Genomic DNA, 20,228 nt, shown 5'->3' with positions numbered 1-20,228 from the left:
AGCAAGGCGCGCAGGGCGCCCCGTAAGACTCTGTGTGGTACTGCGGAACCAGTTAATTCTGGTCTACGAATTGCGACACCGAGTAAGGCGCTCTACGTGTCTCGCCTGCATTACTCCGCCGGGGCCGACGAGGTGGTGGAGTACGTCCGCCGGAAGACTGGCTTCACGCTGAGGGTGCACCAGCTACAGTCGCGTCACTATGTGCACTTCAGTTCATTTGTGGTGCGCGTGCCGCGGCCGCTGCAGGACACCATCGCAAGCGCGGACTTCTGGCCGAAGGGTGTGGTGTTTCGGCGGTACCGGGGCAACCTGCCGAATCCTACACCAAGTCAGACGACGCAACGGAGCCACGCTGTTACGTCGTCGCCCAAATGGAATGTTTAATTTGTCTTTATTTGTTTTTATTTGTAGTTTCTTAGTATTGTATTTTTCTTTTTTGTAGTTTCACAGTGCCTTGGTTTTACTGTAATGCTGTGTTACTTATTTGACTAATAAATAAATAATAAATAAATAAATAATTCTTCACATAAAATTGTTCTTCTTACTCTGAAGCCAAGCCCCTATCCTGAATTTAATTTCAACCACTAGTTCAGAGTGCAATTATCGGGTATCAGTTGATCAATCTATTAGACAGGAAAAATATCATATTAAAATTTATCCGTTAATAGGTAAGGCAGGATCCCCTTTAATGTATTAAATATCATAATATTTGGCATTCAAAGGCTCCAGAAACTTCATTGTTAAATAAAATGCAATTCCAAATAAAAATTTATAATTACATTGCTTATTTTGTACCGCTTTAAGATTTAATTCAATTCGTAGGATATATTTGAAGGATTCATCATTTGATCGTTCGCCTTCACACTGGATTATGGTTCTTCGTTTATTCTTAGTAGCCACTTCCAGCGCTGACGGCTCGTCATTATTAGGCCCTAGCCAGAGTTTTTAATTTGCGACCCCCTTTGTCCGTAAATTTCTCGCGCCGCTGGATATCGCCAGGAAACATGAATTAGTGCTCTTTAGCGGGGGAGGGTTAACGAATCCGGAATGCAAATAGGGGGTATCAACAATGCACAAAGATCCTTGGAGCTGTTGGTTTGGAGTCGAACTTAATGAATTTGCTCCGGATAGTGTCTTTGAGACGCTGAGATTAATTGCAGTTTGCAGTTTTGTCCGGCGTCTGAGGAAAATTGCTGTTTATACTTTGTTAATTAGTCTCATTGTTATTTGATTGAGTTGAGAAAAATTAAATATACCCAACAGAAAACATTTTGATACCTACTTTAGTTTAACCCTTCAAATCTCGTTTAAAGTTTCGATTAAATAAATATAAATAATGATGAGTTAATTTTATTTTGCTACTGATATTTTAATAGAACATAACATGCATATTTTAACGCGTGTTTTTTTTTCTTGTTTTCCTGATTTTATGCAATACCGGCCGAACCGTTTAAATTTTTGTTGGAAATTTAAAAAAATTGTATGTTTTGTGCATGTATTTTCTGAAAGTCATACTTTTAGGCTTAGGGAGTGCTAATGTTTCTCCTTAAGGTATAATCGACATATTCAAATATTTATAACACATAACTGAACTAAATTTAGCTTCCATGCACGTTAAACGAAAAGCTATCAACATGTAATGTTTTACATTGCAGAGCTATGGGTCGGAAGACCTTTTCCAATCTAGCAGTAAACTCGATTAGCGATAGCGTTCGCTCGGCGCTCAATGAAATTATATGCCCGAGCACCTGCCAACTGGGTTCAGACTTCGGAAATGTGTGTATAGATTTATATCTGTGATAGTGCACAGGTATAATGGGGCTAGATTAAAAACGATAGCTTTATATTTTACTTTACGCTTCACTGCATTTTTCTATTAAACAAATATGTATAATTTTAAGAGTCTATTTGCTGGAATGTATGTTTTGTTTTCATGAATTTTATCAGCATTCTCTTTATAAAATGAGCCTACATATTGAAACAAGTAGGTAAATTGAAAAAGAACACAGAGTTTAAAATTAAGCATGAAACACCAATGTATCTTAGTCATTTACGATTTTAATAGGCAGACGTATGGATTTATATTGATTGTCATTGTGTATGAATGTTAACTGTAAAGTTTATGAAACAGCTAGAGCTACTTTTAAGCGTTTACCAAGTGGAGACGTAAAGGGCTTCCAGACGGTGGTCAGAACTTCCCCTACAGCCAAAAACCCATTTGTCCGTCCCTATAATCAGTTACCTGTTTTCAGACCACAATAACCAAGGACCGCATCACAGACCCGGCGGAGCAGCTCCGAATTCTGACAACACCTCGGTCGAACATTCGTCTCGAGATCCTGGTTCATGAGGGGACGTTTGGACGAGTCTATAAGGGGGTGTACAAACGAGGGGATACGTATGAAGAGGTCTTAGTTAAAACCGTGTCAGGTGAGTAATGCTATTGTAATTTTGGCACCACTGCTGATCTGAAAACAAAATTCCTAAGTTACCAAATCTGATGAATAAATATATTCAGGGTAGGATAAGTTGGGATAGCATTTTTTAATCTACTGAAAATTCATTTAGATGATTTTCAAAATATAGTTCTGAGTTTGATTTATACTTTTGCACCACGATTCCGTCCTCCGCTTGCCCTTATTTATTTCAAAAGATATTTCCAATTCTTATATTTTCTTAATTTTCTAAACCTGATGAGCTGTTTAACTATGAAATGACTCAATTATTCTTCTTTAACCATTATTGAACCCTAATAAATATGTAAGCAACTTTATAATACTTCCACCAAAATGTGTATTCACTTATATTGTTCAGAAGCAGCATCGGCCATGCAAGCAGCCCTGCTCGTCGCCGAAGGCCTAAGGCTGTGTGGCCTCGTCCACAACAACGTACTAGCACCAATGGCAGCCTGCGCTGAAGAAGCACGGAAACCACTTCTAGTATATTGCTGCGCTTCTCACTCTTCTAATCTTAAAAGGTAAGTGATCCTCGCTGTTGATTTTGTCTATGTCAACAATTTTTGTCAGTGCCATCGTTAAAGACGGTTCGTCCTCCTATTTGTACTTCGTACTTAAGGCATATGCCTTACCATCAAAAATTTGTTTAGTAATGCAGAAAGTAGTAAACAACAATCACAACACGATATTAATTATTCGTTATATATCTCCATACATGGATATTTTGAGTTCTCATTCTCTCAAGTTGAACCGTAAAGCCGGGTTACTTTAGCCCTGGAGGGTAATATGCCATGAGGTTGGTTTTAGCTAACCTTTGACATTTTTTTTATTAGACCCTTTTAAATGAGGTTTTCATGTGGGTCAAAGTTACCCTCCATTGGGTCAAAGTACACCCGAGTTTACGGTATGTTGCTCATTCTTGTCGACGCTTTCCACCAGGTTCCTAACATCATGTCGGCTAGGCCACCAGGCATCACCAGCGACGCGGGAGTTAGTAGAGCTTGGTGCACAAGTGGCTTGCGGCCTGTCTTATTTACACGTCCAACGTTTCGTTCACGCTGACGTCGCTGCGAGGAACTGCGTGTGAGTTGACATCTTTTATTGATTAATTCACTGAAATAAACAACGACTTATCAGAGAAATGCTGTGACAAGCAATATAGCGGAAGCAGTTATAAAGTTGACCCAAAAATTTTTTATTAAGCTATGAGCTTCATCACATATGTTCCTTGAGTAATTCTAAGCATTTCAAGCCTGGGAGCCAATAAGAAATGTGTGTCTACTCGGATTTGTAATGGATTCAAACTTTCAACCCCTTTTTAACCCTGTTAGGGGATGAATTTTACAAAACGCTGAAATTACTTTTCCTGTCTTTTAATAATATCCCCAAATACAAAGATTCAAGTCCCGCGTTCGAAAATTTTTTTGATATCCATACAAACTTTCAACTCCTTTTTCACCACCTTAGGGGATGAATTTTCAAAAACGCTGAAATTAGTTTTCTTGTATTTTAATAATATATCGTTTTACGAAGTTTCAAATTCCTAGCTTAAAATAAAACTTGAACCCCATACAAACTTTCATCCCCTTTTTAACCCCCTTAGGGGTTGAATTTCTCAAAATCGCTTCTTATCTCTTGTACACTTTATAAATGTAATCTAGTGTGCAAATTTCAACTTTCTATCTTTTGTAGTTTCGGCTCCGCGTAGCAAAAATCTCCAACCAAATTTTTCACCTTTTTACGTTTTTCTTGTAAAATTACTATGAAATTGAAAAAACAAATATCAGCAATGAATTCTACGTCTTTGGTTTATACGAAAATGATACCAAACTTGCCCTAGTACCCACCAGGATCAGAGTAGATTTTTTTTAAAGATGACGGATGGCGGCCGTTTTTGTACCCCACCCTCCCCCCCACTTCACGCTAGAAATGCTTAGAATTACTCAAATATCAGATGTGATGAAGCTCATAGCTTAATAAAATTTTTTTGGGTCATGTATGGCAGCGTTACATAACTGACTCCAGTAATAGGAATCATTACCACTGCTTGTAACACATAAGTTTACAACTTCTCGAATGTACACGTCCATTTTCTGGATTGGACGGATGGCTTGTTGTTATTTTCATGTCATTTTAAGATGTTATGCGATAGTAGCTCTAAGAATAATGTTTATAATTACGTAAATATTTTTATTAGTTACTTTTAACTGACATTTCCCGAGACCATTCTTACGTATTGCCGTTTTTCAATATTATGTGATTCACTTGCATATATGATACAATTTTAGACATTTTACCCGATATTTTATTTTTATTTTGACGTGATAACGTCTTATAAATCGATGAACACCGGTAGCATGCACGAAAAAGTGTCACGTTGTGGACAGATCTCCATGGTAACGTTACGGCTAAAGTATGCAATTTTTCATCAATGTTTTCTTATGACGTTATCACGCAAAATTATCGTCCGTAGACCGACTTTACAGACAACCATATTTTTTTTAGAGTCGATGAGAAATTGAGACTGAAGGTGACCGATAATGGCCTATCCAGGGATCTATTCCCTGATGACTACCACTGTCTTGGCGATAACGAGAACAGACCAGTGAAATGGATGGCACCAGAATCTCTTCTGCAGAACCAGTACACGACAGCTTCTGATGTGGTAAGATCTTAGTATAAAAAAGCATCAGTCATTAGTAAATGTGAAACGAAAAGTTACGTTAGTTACCTCGTAAGGCTCAATGTTCATTACAATGTACACTCTGTTTCAATCTCATTCTAACTTTTTTAAGACGAAATGAAGTAGCATTTCTTTTGTTTCATTGTTTTCTAAAACAAACGAAAGTCACCCTAGTGTACTATATAACAAGGTTCAAAATAAAAACTGGGAATCTTTGTATGGTGGGCCGCACGAAAGTTAATGTGAACAGTTGAACACTATAGAAATCACAAAAGTTAGACATCTAGCAAAGAGAGTAAAGTTCAACCTTGCAAGTGAAAACTATAAAACGCCGGGAAAATTGAAAGATAAGAATTTATGTGAACTCTAAACTCGGAATATTAAAAAACTGGCGTTTTAATGCTATCATGTATTTTATGTTGTCAGTGGGCGTTAGGGATAACGCTATGGGAGCTGGCAACTCTTGGTGCTTCTCCATTAGCTGAATTGGATGCTGCTGATGTTGGAGCATTCCTCAGCGGAGGCTATCGGCCATCTCAGCCACATAACTGTCCGGATGAACTGTAAGTACTCAACAAATAATGAAAATAAAGCTAATAGGACATTATAGTCGCACCAAACAAAGTCTGCAGCGGATTTCATAGCCCACACAGTGTAAGTGTTATGTATACGTCATAATTTCATTTTTGCGTGGGCTATCAAAATCGCTGCAGACTTTTTACGGTCTGACTATACCATATTAAAATGAAAGAGAAGTACTACATAAATAATCTTAAGATAATCTTATAATTAACTACTGAATTCGTCATATGGATATTGGTCACTTTAAGTAATAGATGATTTTTTTAAATCAGGTATGGCCTAATGTCCTGGTGTTGGACCACTTCTGCATCAGCGCGACCGACAGCACCTCAGCTTTTGGCGGCCCTTCATGACTTCAGACAAGCACTTAGCACGTATATCTAACTTTGTTTATTCAGGATGTTTCAACAATATTTTGTTTGACCATATCACTGCTTTACTTTGTTTCAAATAAGTAAGTAGCTTTGAAATATGTACAATCAGCGGCAAAAGTTACTAAGCGGGCGAGGTGTTCAATATTATCTTGACACCCTCTTATTCTCTTAATAATAAAGTCGCTTCAAGATCATTTTGAACACCAGACCCGCTTAGAAACTGCTGCTGCTGACTGTATATTAATAAAGAATATGCTACCTTTTTATTTCTCCGAGACGTTTAACTTTTGGAATATTATAGTCAATTCAAATATCACTCGGCACTATTTTTCGTATACTTACTAAACCCAAAGTGCCTGCCAAAGAATCTTAAAATCCGCTAAGTAGATGGAGCATAAAATGATTAGGTAAAACCAAAGATGTAATGTCGGATGGCGTAGCGCTTGAGCTAGGGAATTGGTGTAGGATAAAATAAGGAAATGCAAAACGGTGATATATTTTTAATTAAGTCATAAGAACCTATTATGAGTACGAGTATACCCAAAATACTTAATTATCTTTCTTGAAATGACGCTAGTTAGACCGTTAGGTATCATAGTAAGCGACATTACGGCAGAATATTATAACCAAAGCAATTGAAATGTCCCCAAAGACGGTTACCAAAGATTAGGTATAATTTTAAGATAACCTATTACATATATTATATGACTAGACAAAAAAGAAATATAAAATAAATAAGTTAAATTATCTAAACTAGGTTGGACAAATGCATGTAGTAATTTGGTCTTGTAACATTATTTATTATATTATTTTTTCGAATACCTACAGTTGGTAATTACTCTCAGTTACCTCCTGTAGAGTCAGTTACCTACTGTCAGAGTAGTAACTACTCTCAGTTTTAGAAATACGATGTGATTGTTAATATTAATAATAGTAGATTTATTTTAAAGCATATTGCAATATTTAGTTTGCCATTGTTAATTTGTTATACATAATACAATTTTTACACTTGTTTAATGATTGCACGATTTACATTTTTGAAAAATTTGGACCAATATCGCCCAACCTCTTTTGTACATACGAAATCGATGCAAAAGGAATTTAATTTTGATAAATAGAGCCGATGGCTTTGATTAATTTAATTGCGATATTAATCGTTTTAGTCATAATTATTAGGATAGAGTTCCTGAGGACATAAAAGTCCGTCCAGGCACAAAAGGATACAACACCAAAGCAGTAGTTAGTCATGATATAGTTGACGAAATGGTTTCGATGAATCTACAATTTAATTAAAAATTGAAATGAATCACTTAGAAGCATCGACAAAGCAATAATAATAATATCTCATAATAAAATTGTTGTAGTGTCTGTACCCATTGCTGTAAAGATTCTTCAAAACCATTATTCGTGTAACTTTCATGATAAGAAGATGTCTATTAAACCACAATTACTCATATAAAATATATAAATGTACTATTCAATATAACTAGTACTTAAAACGGAAACATAACAATATTCAAATTGTGTAAATATATGAATTTAAAAATCAATGTCAGTTTTTTTCAAACCATCGTAATAGTAACAAGTACTTAAATTGAGGTTAGAAAATAAATTTACTAACAATTTCAAATCGGTGTCGTCATTAAAGGTAAAATATACGTGTATTACAAAGTGAGATTTAACTATAGATAGATTAACCAATTTCTTATTAACTTTATTAGGTACTTTTGCTTTTGTTTGTTGTTTGCTCATTATGTTTTATTTATTTTTTTATTCTTCTTTCTTATTTACTAAATGAATATTGTTCAATGCGTTATCAGTATTTCAGCTACCTCAACCATAATCTGCTTGCTGTTTATTCTTAAGACCCTAAATGCTAGTTACAATATTATTCCTTCTAGTTGCTATATTACATACACAAACATAGTTTCGTTCGTTTGTATTGTCTGTAAATCTCAAAACTGGCGCATATTAGTGTCATTGAAATTTAAATCAAAAACCTAACCTCGATCATCTTTTTCATATTTCACTTATTATTCTTTGAGAGATTCTTTATCTACCTTAATTCCAATGTCATTGACATAATATATGTATATGCTATTAATACTTGTATCTAAACATGTTATGGATCAAACAGGGTCTTTAACTCTTAGGCATTACCTATACGTGTTTCTTAATTTTAATGTGTTGCGCTTTCTACTAATACTTCGTAGCTTGATGTTAACTTTTCTATCGTAAAATCGGTGTTCTTGTAAGATTCTAGAAATAAGCAGCACCCTAAATAAAACGTTAGAATATAATTAAATCTTGTAATTGCGCAATCGGTATTGAACAACATGCAAATATGTAAGCTGAAATAGCTATATTATAATGTTTTGTACTAAGAGGAGGAGTCAGTAATGAATATGTAATTTTAAAAATTCTACTTTAAATTCATTAATGATATTTCGAGTCACCGATCTTTTATTCTACGAGTCTAAAACTTTCATAACTACACTTAGAATGTTTGTTACCATCTGAAATAGGTAGCTCTGATAGTTTGACATCAGTACTTATAAATTGTATAGATATAAAAACGCGTCATTTTGTATAATGACTGAGTGCCAGATGAATGTGATTGTATGTTACATGTTGAACTGTGTTTAAATTATAATATAAGTAACTGTTTATAGTGGTAAATGGATGTATTGTAATCAATATGGCTTCAATGGCGAATGGAACGAAATAAAGGTTATTTTATATTATAGAATAGTTATTTTATTTCCAATAACAATTTATTTCCAATACCTCATTCCTCAAACAATATTTACTTTATTAACTAGCATTAAAGGTAAATATTAATTTAAAACTACAAAGTTAACGAAGGTGAAACTATGTAATTTAACAGGTGAGTAGATGTTTAAAGCGTTATGTAACGTAAATTATAGGAGAGGTATAAAAAAACAAAAGGGAATGGCCAAAATACTCTCGTAAGGGTAGTACTTAAAGTATTTAATAATGACAAAAATATACCTAAGTACATACTTAGTAAATATGTGAGGATAAGTAGAGCTTTAAAGAGGTCACATAAATATCAAGCTGTAAGTATTAAGTAAGTTTTTCTCTAAACTTAGGCGGATACTTTGCTCGGCAACATAAGTAATCATGAAATAAAGTAAATCGAAACGGCTTAATCCATCAAAAATCGGTTTCTGGTAAACGGTTTTATTATCCAACCAGATTTCAACCCAATATAGCTATAAACACCAAAACGCTGTAAAGCGTAAAAAGCCAGTATCAAACTTCCAGGCCGGTACATAAATCAGAGCACTTAATGGCGGGCGCTCCTCTGTGACCGTTTATTTACTATCAGATTACAGTGTTGTGTGACCAACTTTCAGTTGTTTTTGTTTGATAATGCCGCTTCGCTTTGTGGTGAAACGTACGAGGTGTTTTGAAGTCGTGCTTTGAGGTATTCATAATAATACAAAAGGTATTGTGAGGATTTTATACTGACAATAATAACTTTGAAGCTTTGTAAGTAGATACCCTATCATCATTTCTCTTGTTTGTTAGGGTGCCGATCTCATGTAAAACATTCCTCTTCTTCTTCGACCCTTTTTAATCCACTGTTGGGGGGGTATAGGTTTCATCAGCACATCATTATTAGCGATCTAGGGCTCCTTGTATCCAGTTCTTTCCGACCACTTTGGCGATCATCATCATATCATCAGTTCATATCGCAAACTGAAGTCCATAATTCCGACTTACTAACCAAATTGGAATATAAATACGTAAGTAGGTAATACTACTAGATAAAGATAAAGATAATTTATTTGTCAAACATGAGTAAAGTAATATAGAGATGTTACTGTACAAAGTTGTCCTTCATGCTTTGCCTCGCGGTGTACAAAATATAGTATACCTATCTATAATATATGTATAACAATTAATATAACAGTCTAACCTGTGGACATTCCTTAAAATTAAAATACAAATATAAGAATAATTACTACTACTACATTGACTTAAAAACTAACATCATTAATAAAATCATTAACATTATAATAACATTTTTCCAATAATAATTTCGTTAAATGGCGCTTAAACAAATTAATATTACTGTTCCTTATTTCCATGGGTATCTTATTATAGATTTTAGGTGCTATACCAAGTATACTTTTTCTCAGCAGGGCAGTATTAGCAATTTGATTATGAATTCTATTATTATCTCGTGCTCTTAGTGAGGCACACACTGAATTTTGCCTCTGAAATTAGTCAGGGTTATTCTTAACAAATAAACTTTATTTACTAACTTATGATTTATGATGTTTTCTTTTGGCCGCACACTCTAAAAAATGAAGACCAACTAAGAGCAGTTTCTTCTTAGTTGACGTTAAGTTAATTACAACAATTACGATCTTATATAAATCAATGAAAGCTGATTACTTAAAACAATAAGTGTATCTGTGATTGAACTAATAAAGTAGGTATTGATTAATCCTAACAATTGTATACCTTGCATCTATTATTAACTTGTTGACATAATTATGTAACGTAGGTTGATTCAATAAATATCAAGCTTAGTTGATCTTACTAGGGTCAATTAGTTACCATAATTCTTTTTCATGTATATATTGAACAAGATCTTAGTTGGCTCAGTTACATAGCAATAGTAAGATCAATCAGAATTACCTTATTTGAAATGTCGAAGTCCTTGTTAGGCTCGTATGGAATCAAGATGCTTGATTACGACTATCAAAATATTGATAGGGCCAACCAAATTTTTTTTAGAGTGCACGATCCTCTCCCATCCTCTCCACATGGCCGAGCCATTGAAGTCGAGCAGCCTTGCTCTCGCCGATGATGTTGGGCTCGCCCACCAGATGGATCGACGAGATCCAGAAAGACCTGTGTGGCATGCAAGCGGCTGAATGGCGTCAGATCGCACAGGAAAGGAACGAATGGCGCAATTCAGTGTCGGAGGCCAAGATCCACTTCGGGTCGCTGAGCCAGCGAAGTAAGTAAGTATGATGTTTTCTATATTTCATATTTTGCCATAGGTATACCTACCGGGTCTCTATTGTTTCCCAAATAGTTTTAAGTCATAATGTATTGTTTGTCCGAATTTTCGTTAGTCGTAATTGTGGTTTTTCTCAGAAATGTGTAACTTTTCAGGATTTCCATAAAACAAACCTATCCTAACCTAACCTATCTATAGTAAATTCTGAAAAGTTAACGGTTTCAGTAGGTATTATGACAAACAATACATTATGACTTAAAACTTTTTGGGAAACAAAGGGACCCCATCTACCTTCTCAATCTTGGTATTATCAAAACAAATCAAGTTAATATTCGATTCCCACTGACCGGCTGGAGACGGGCCGCGCCGGACCGCATTTTCAATGTGGCTATACATTATGTATGGCAGAAGCGATGGAGTCCGTCCGGAGCCGTCCGCCTCCGCGAGGAGCCGACCGGCTTGCGGCCGTACACATGTGAAATGCACTTCTACTACGCCCGTTCGGTGGGAATCGTACCTACTTTATATTATGTACTTTATAGTTTTGGTCTAATGTTGAGATAGGTACTCTACTTTCCTAGAATTTCATCCATGAAATAGACTTTAGTTTAGTATCCAAAGCATACTAAAGTTACACATACATAAACCATGCTCGGGTTCCTTTCAACGTGTGAAATATTTAGCACTAGGATAGACAAAACATGCGCTCTAGGTGCGAGGCGTGTTAAATATTTGACAAGTATGTGCATCACATTCGTGCCCGGAGTTCCCACGGTTTACTTTTGTTTCAGTACTTGTTTTGCTATAATTTTAAATGGAGAAATCCTTTGAGGCTTAGGAGAAATTCGTCGCGTTCCCTAAGAGGGTAAGTGTCATAAGTCCTAAAGCGATCATAGTTTTATTTTATTCATAATTTTATTTTATGTATTAGGTATATCAGTAATTAACGTTCTATGCGATAGTTATAAATTATTAAGTCTGAATACGATACTAAAACTGTATATATGAAATCCGTTATTTATCCTAGAAAATATAAATTAGCGAAATTTAGTATCGCTACAATTATTATGCATTACACATTCTAAATAACTAATGTGTACGTACCTCACCATTGCATAAAATAAATTTTTCCATTTGTTTACATAAAACAATGTTTTGTTTGTTTGTTTGTGTAAAATGTTCGTTCAATTACCCATTACGCGATCACGAAAAGCATTCATGATCGCTAAAAAGTAAAGTTCACCCGCCGCGGTATGGCCATAAAACTATCTACTCGAACAGCGGAATGTCGGAAGCTAGCTAATAACAATGTGTTGTAACGATGAAACAATGGAGGTACGTTATTCCCAAGGTGCTTCATACTAATATGAACTCCAACAGCTTTAGGTGAGAGGAATTAAGCACAGCAGGTGAATTTGTATTTGGATGGTGTTTAGCAAAAATGTGGTCATCCCACATCCATTTTGCAATAAAATGTCAACTTCAAGCGTAAATTTTTTGAGTTGACATCTTATTGAAAAATGAATGTGGGTTAACACATTACTGCGTATCAGCTTCATTGCCAGCCAGCCAAACAAGACATCCGCGCCAGGCCACAACAATTTCGTCATATAATGCAGTAGTACCACGATCCCGACTATCGGGTCATCCGGCCTGGGAACGAAATCATAAAATATCCTACAGTCGGGTTTTCGTCACTGAATACACATTTTCTCTTAACTGTGAACCATTAACACAAAACTGACGGTCATTAGGGTATTCTCCTACTAGTCAAATCAGTTTCTTTTTTAGAACTTTCAAAACGAATTGCTAGTATAGAATAGGGTATTTGACTGTATTTAAAATAAATTATTTCACTCCAAGCATGAAATAAAGCAACAATTTTTTTAGGTGGGGCTCCCATACAACAAACGTGGTTTTATGGTCGTTTTTTGCGTGATAGTATGGAACCCTTCGGTTTTTAAAGTTTAGTTACCTATATAACTAACTTGGAGTATATTGAAGTAAAAGGTGCGTTTGCCCTGTGGATACGTGCTAGAAATTTAAATCCTCAATAAATACAATAGCCGTGTGTTTTTAGACACATTTTTCGGTCGCAGAAATATTTTCGTAAAAACTCACTAGTTTTTAGGTACCTAGCTACGTTAAATCATGGGATTAGTTGTCAAGCGGACCCGAGACTCCCATGAGCTGTAGCAAAAAAAAACGCGAGGAAGAAGATAAATATTTTCTACCTTCAGATATTATTTACTATTTCATTTAAGTTTATCTGCTGTAATTTTCTCTTTCCCAAGCGCATAGCTCATAAAAGTCCATTCAACGGTGCAGTAAACACTAGTTTATAGTGCAACTACATAGATGTCGCTGCCGGTTACGGCCCGTGGTGGTTAAGTTGCACATTTCCGCACCTTTATTGCATTTGTGCAACTTGACGATTTCATGGAGAGCAGAGGGAGTAGTAGGAAGAAAAGATTTTGTTGAATCTTAAATCTAGGCTTCAAATTCAATTTATTGTATGATGTCGACGCTCACTCATTCAACTGTTTTGCTTTGATCATTTCAGTTTTTTTTATCTCTCACAAATGGAGCCTTTTTGCTGCGATTGTGTTGCAGTATAAGCTGCTTAAATACCCACACTGAATTTTACTAGTTCCTTTACTTTTGTGTTCGTAGGTTTTGTCCTTCCTACGCATTCCTGTTTCTAGACAAGAAACGCCGTAAAAGAATTCACAATTTCATGAAAGCTAGAAATATTGTTGTTTGGCTAACGCTGCAATATAGCAGCTTTTATTTAATTTTACTCTCTAGTGAAAAAGTCCCACATTATTCAAGTTAATAAACTAAGCACCTCCCATCGCCGCTAAATCACTCCCAGGGGTGCAATCGACCTTAACAATCACCTTAACATCGCATCACTTCATCAACTTAGTCCATAAACCGCCCGATTTCTTTCTTCGATCTTTATCTGACCATAATCTTAACTTTCCGCCCTTGCGCGCCAAAGCGAAAAACGGTGAAAGTAATCGCCGTATCAAAGCGAAATTTGTCAAAAACACGACTCCACGTGCACTTCCGTCAATTCTCTCCAATTAATAACTTGAAGCCGTCCTCTTTTAACCTTAGCAAGATTCAATAAGTGTTTCTCCCTCGTGTCCCCTTGTTTGAGAAGCCCCGTCGAGATGGAATATTGCCACTTTGTCCCACCACCTCCTGGGGCTGTTTATACACAGTGAAATTGCAATATTTCCGAGGCGGGCTATTGAAAAATTCAAAGTTTCACAAAGCGAAGAAAATGGGGTTTGAACCTTATTAAATTGCAGACGCTTGTTTACTTTGTCGCGTAATGACTGGATGACCTTTGCGGGTAGACGGACAGTCTGTATTTCCATTAATATAAATCTTCCTCCGAGCACAGAATAAAGATTAGTATGTATACTAGGTACAGAAGACTCATTGCCGTATTCGAACTTCAAGATATTCACAAGAGACGACACGTACTAGATCCATTCTAGATACGTTATAGTTTAGATATCAACTAGTTCTCTTTTGCAGCGCAATTCGGGCAACCAATGTCACTTTTACGTTAGATAGAGTAAGATATCTATTAGATGTAGTGAATTGGATCTCTAAGTCAAATCCTGTAGAAATCGTTCAAGAGTATCTCCAGAATAGCGCAAATGTCAAATTTGACAGGTTAGATCTTAAACATATCGTTATCGTATCTTGGTGATGCCTAAAAGATATCTAATAGATATCTATTTCAAAATCCAAATCGGGCCCAAATTTTGTAGCAGGTATTCTATCCGACTCACAAAAATATAATTTTCACATACGACTATAATTTGCTTCAGAATCCCCGTACCAATCAGCGCAAGAGTATTTCATTAATTTAATTCCGTTGCAGATTCGCAGTGAAAAATATTTGTCACCAATTACTGCAAGAGGCACGAGAGGACGCGAATAACAGTTGAAACAAAATAAAACAATTGAACACCGCACCGTCGTCGTCATTTTCTGACGTAATTTTTGGTGTAATAAATAAAATTAACCTGCTGTGTAGTGATGTCTGTACTCTAATGAATACTGAGCAAACTGACTATAGTTGTTATAATCGGGTTGTAGTTAAACTAAAGATCTATGGAAACGGTTCACTTTGTATCACAAAATACCACTGGTACGTTTTTGCCGCAAAAAACCGGGCTATGGACATCATATCTGTTCTTCTTTCCAGTCGTATCCTCATTGCTGAGGATCGTGATTACCAAAGACGCTTAGCACCACTTTCTTCCAGTCACCTCCTATCCTGCGCTAAGCCTGGGCCTTGGGTCCTGGATATACCTTTACTGTATCTATCCACCGGGTAGGTGATTTTCCTCTTCTTCTCTCCCCTTCTACGTTCTGTTCTGTCTGGTTTTTACAAATGCTCTATTCACAGGTTTTCGTTATATCACCATCGGCACACCATTGCTCACCCTAGCTCCGATTCAGATGTAAATTAATTGAATTGCACGGGACAAAGCTGGTTTTTGTTGCGAAGTCAGTTTAATGTGATTATTTCCAGTTTCACATAAAATTGGACGCTCTCGGATGGATTTGATGAACTTTTGACGTCGTTTGATTGGTTTATAGAATTTCACTATTTGAATGAACACTTTGGATTTTAGGATTGGCGCATTGAAAAACGTAAAATAGCTATCAATTTTCATTCAACACTGCGCACGTGCATAAAGTGCGCATTAGAAATCATAAACACAATTTCAAAAACGTGAAAAAACGACAAAATCGTTTTAATGGCTACTCGGTTTAAGATTAGCATAATTTTGTTCGAGGCAAGGCTCAAATTCGCTACTATTCAGAGTCGCGAGTTAGAGCCTGGCTCGATGCCCTAGACAGTGAATATTTCCTATTTTTATTTATTTCTAAGCTTCATAGTATAAAAACATTTTTGTCTTTCTTTTAAGAGATACTTTTTGAGATAGAGGTAAACCGTTCTCCGTTTCGTGGGAGCAGCAGATATTATTTTAAGATAAGTGACAACATCTGAACACGCAAACAATAACATAAGCTGTTGTGTTTCTCTCAACTGAAAATGCATTTTGTGGAAAATTCAGTACTTAACTAGTAAGAAATGCTATAAATAAACTGGTTTACGTAGGATTTCTTTGATAGACGGGCACGTTAGACAATCCTTTAGGTATTTGTTTTTGTTACGCTTTTACAGTGAATTGTGGTAACAACAAACCCTCTCATTGAAGTCTGTAGCAAGTACATGCCTATTATATTACAAATAAAGCTACAATTTTAGTAAGCGCCAGATACTCGTATGATTTATTATTTTATAGTTAGAAAAAGTTCGGCAGACATTTGGATGGCAACTACAGATGCATTTTTTCAAATAAAATAAAATTACTGCCACGGCCTTGACGTGGGCGTAGTCGCCATTGTCGCCTTGATAATATTATTGACGTTCGTAGCCGCATTCATTCTGGCAAGGAAAAAGGAAATTAAATTACCAAAGTCATCGCCCGCGTCACGGTCGCTACAGTAAGAGTGACATTCCATTTCCAACTGCAGCTGCAATACTGTTCATTTTACTATGGAAACGCGTCGCTGTCATTGTCAATTTCCATAGTAAAATGAACAGTATTGCAGCTGCAGTTGGAAATGGAATGTCACTCTAATGCAGCTGCACAGTCTTCCTCCACACTTGCTCCACATTTTGGTGTGGATGCACCCTTATACGTATTACCGCATTCTGGTAATAAAATAAAGAATATTCAATCATTTCCTTACAATAATAGCACTCTTCGTCCCAAACTTAAATTCTTATTACACTCATAAATCCCATACGCGCTCGCTCCAATATCTTGAGCCATAATATACATTCAGGTGCACACTTTCAGCGATTTATATCGTTCATTACTGCCCACAACTGTACGCAATCTCAAGACTTATCTTGAGAACAATCTGGGCATTCCTGGCGTATGTTCTTATTGCATATGCGAGCGTAGAGCTTTCGGACTGGCCAGTGTAACACGTGGCAAAGATCGCCTAGGTATACCTACGTAACTCAAAATATATATTTTTTTTTTAATTGTTTACACAGTTTGGTCGACATAGTGGCCAGCGACTGCTTTTTTGTGAGAAGATTGGCGTCGTGGCCGAAAGGGCCTCGTCACCACCAAGGACAAAAAGGAAAGAAATTTAAAGAAATAAGGATACGGAAAATCAAGAATAGAGAAGAGAAGTTAACGTGCAGTAAATATAATGGTGTGATAGCTTACAAAGGCCTGCTGCCTGCTCAAACAGTTTTTCTTTATCAAATAACCAGATTCCTAATAAAGGTAAATGGTAGGTAGATAAAGACAGTGGTTTGTAGAGAATCGCTGTTTTTTTTCTAGAAAACAATATTGAGGCAGACTTTACAATGAAATGTAATTATAATTTTTAATACATGTCCACATTGTCCACCCCGTATTTGTCCCATACCTGAATTTTTGCTAGCTGGCAGTTTATCAGTACGGAGTTGCGTTGAAATTTTAATGGGTGTTTTAATCCGCAATTCCGCCTAATTTTGTAATTCTTTCCCAGAGAAAATGCACGCATGACGATATGAAATAATCAAAATTTTTCAAGTGTTCTTTTAAGATTTGTAAAGTCCCATCGATTTCCCCGGGACCATAATAGGAAAAAGTGGATGGACATGTATTGTAAAAAATAAAATCAGAACTTTCTCAATTTTGAAGTGCTTTCTCGGTTGCTGTGTTTTTTACAGAAACCCTGACGTTTGCTCGGCAAGCGAATTGAACAAAACACCTGGCCTCACCTTTGCTGCAGCATTTGTCCTTAATGTCCACTCTTTCCAAATCAAAACGGTGTAAATCCAAGCAAGTGCCAATCAACTTTCAATTCTACATCGATGTATTTAAGGTGGATTTGTGCTGGTGATAATATCAAGTTGGTGTGGATTTGACGATTGGAAGGGAAGTTTTTGTGTTTGAGCAAACTCATCAATTTTAGAGGCGTGAAGCTGTTAGGTAGCGTTGACCTAGTGTGTTCGGAGTTCTTTTGTCACGTTACGTAGTTATTGCCGTGGTCGGGAAAAACTTTTTTGGTTAACAGTGCGGCAGGCAAAGGTTCTATACAGTTTTATTTCTAGTTTGTTACGTTAAAAACGTTTTCACGGGGCTTTTAGAAATAGTGTTGCTTTTTTCGAATTGTTTTAAGGTCTATATCAGAGTGTCGCTAAAATATAATGGTCAGTTGTTTTATAGCACCCCTTTTTTTCGTTAATTTATTTTAATTCTGTTGTAATGAATAGACAGGTTATGAACAGGTATAACGAATCGATGTGAAATTGTAATATTTTTCTTATCATCATGAATTATAATTAGAACTATGTAGTTCATGAGGATTCTCTTTTACATTTAAATTTAAATTAAAAATTGTTTATACCATCTCTAAATGAATTGCCTATAAAACTCTCTACGTAAGTAAATCATTTATATTCACCTAAATGAAATCGTTCAGGTATATATGTATAATTATGAAATAAATTTGTCAACTCTACAAGCAATGTCTATTTCATTTCCGATTCCATCTCACAGAGAAACTAGCATGGCCTTGCTATACGCCACTTAAAAACACTTGGATAGATAGAAAAATCCCGTATCATTTTGGACTGAAAGCGACCGGATATGAAAGCTAGCTGGAAAGCTCGCTTCCGCCCCCTCAAAGGCACACGTGCTGCTTTTAGTTTCTTTGTACTTTTAAATTTGAAAAAGTTCCTTTTGCGCAGTTTTTATGCTTCGTTTCTTCGACACAGTTTTGTTTTTTTTTAATTAATTGCGCTAGACTAACCAGATCTTCTTCTGTTGTAAGAGTACCTATAAAAGGGATGTTTTTACAAATTTTTGGACTAGAACGGAAAGTGATCAAGAGTAATATTAATTTACATAAGAATTGGGGTTTTTGCTTCAAGCCCTGTTTACTCCGTGACGCGTTAGCAGTCACAACAGGGTTCCGAATTTTTTAGGGTTCCGAAGTCAAAATGGCGAAAACGGAGCCCTTACATTTTCTACATGGCCGTCTGTCCTTCCGTCTATTTGTCCGTGAGTAACAGCCAATTTTGTAAATGGCGTAGGTATTCAGTTGTATGACCTATTTAATATTATAAATATTATGTAAAACTAGATAAAACTTGGTTCTGCGTGGAACGATCATTGATAGAAAAACCATCTTTTGTTCTTCCTTCGGCCTCAAACTATCTCCATACTGACATCTTTTAAATCGGTGCAGCGGCAGAGGTAAAAACGGACATACGGGTAGGATAGTAGGGATATACACTATTGTCTCACGGAACTCTAAAAATAGTACCACCTTGTATATTTCATTTGGCGAGTACCCGATATTTCGGCACAGTTACATCGTAAAATTACTCCATGAAGATGAAATCAGTAATTTTACGTTAGCTATAATCTTTATCCCTAAACAAGAATAACATATCAATCCAACAAACGACATTAACTTTATAGTGCGGTAAACTCACTATTTACGTTTGAGTGTGGCCGTTTTTTCCCACGAGTTGGGTCGTACCATAAATTTCTGTATCGACGGGTCCAGGGTTGCCATAAAGAGGGTAACGTGACAGCCGCGAGGTTTCGCGCGTATGAGACTTGACGTCGTGTTGGACTCGGATTTTATTGGTTAGGATGACGCTGAAGTACAATATTGATGTTATGTTAATATTTAGTGTTGGCAACATTTTGCAAGGATATTTCTGGAGAACACTAGTACTTACCTTTTTATTTTTATAGAAATATAATGAATTTTAGTCTGCCGGTGTGTTATTATTCTAAAGATACAGTTGCAGCAGAAGTTACTAAGTGAGCGATGCGATCAAATTGATCTATGCGTATCTTTATTGTTCAGGGAGTAAGAGCGTGTGCTGATCATTTTCACTTTCTCACATGCTTAGTTACCTCTGCTGCTGTCTGTAAGTACCTAAGTATGTACCTATATATCAACTTTAATTCGTGACTCAGGTTAGGGCATTTGTATTTGTATCCACGATAACCTACATCTACATGCGATCAAGTACATAATTAATTAATTACATACAAAAAACAAAT

General features: G+C 36.1%; 1 protein-coding gene across 2 annotated transcripts in view; it reads left to right on the top strand.

Annotated features, from left to right (window-relative positions):
• The window catches only part of LOC134679896 (tyrosine-protein kinase Drl), a 67,473-nt gene extending 58,978 nt beyond the window's left edge, over positions 1 to 8,495 (top strand). For both annotated transcript variants that reach the window (XM_063538825.1, XM_063538827.1), the window contains exons 8-13: positions 2,253 to 2,430; positions 2,815 to 2,977; positions 3,396 to 3,539; positions 4,962 to 5,121; positions 5,566 to 5,702; positions 5,994 to 8,495. In XM_063538825.1, coding sequence (XP_063394895.1) covers positions 2,253 to 2,430; positions 2,815 to 2,977; positions 3,396 to 3,539; positions 4,962 to 5,121; positions 5,566 to 5,702; positions 5,994 to 6,105 — 894 coding nt within the window. In that variant the 3' untranslated portion in view covers positions 6,106 to 8,495. The remainder of the gene's footprint in view (positions 1 to 2,252; positions 2,431 to 2,814; positions 2,978 to 3,395; positions 3,540 to 4,961; positions 5,122 to 5,565; positions 5,703 to 5,993) is intronic.
• The last annotated feature ends 11,733 nt before the right edge of the window (positions 8,496 to 20,228 follow it).

This window comes from Cydia fagiglandana, chromosome 3 (genome assembly GCF_963556715.1).
Source record: "Cydia fagiglandana chromosome 3, ilCydFagi1.1, whole genome shotgun sequence".
NCBI lineage: Eukaryota > Metazoa > Arthropoda > Insecta > Lepidoptera > Tortricidae > Cydia > Cydia fagiglandana.
This window is presented reverse-complemented; position numbering and strand designations above follow the sequence as displayed.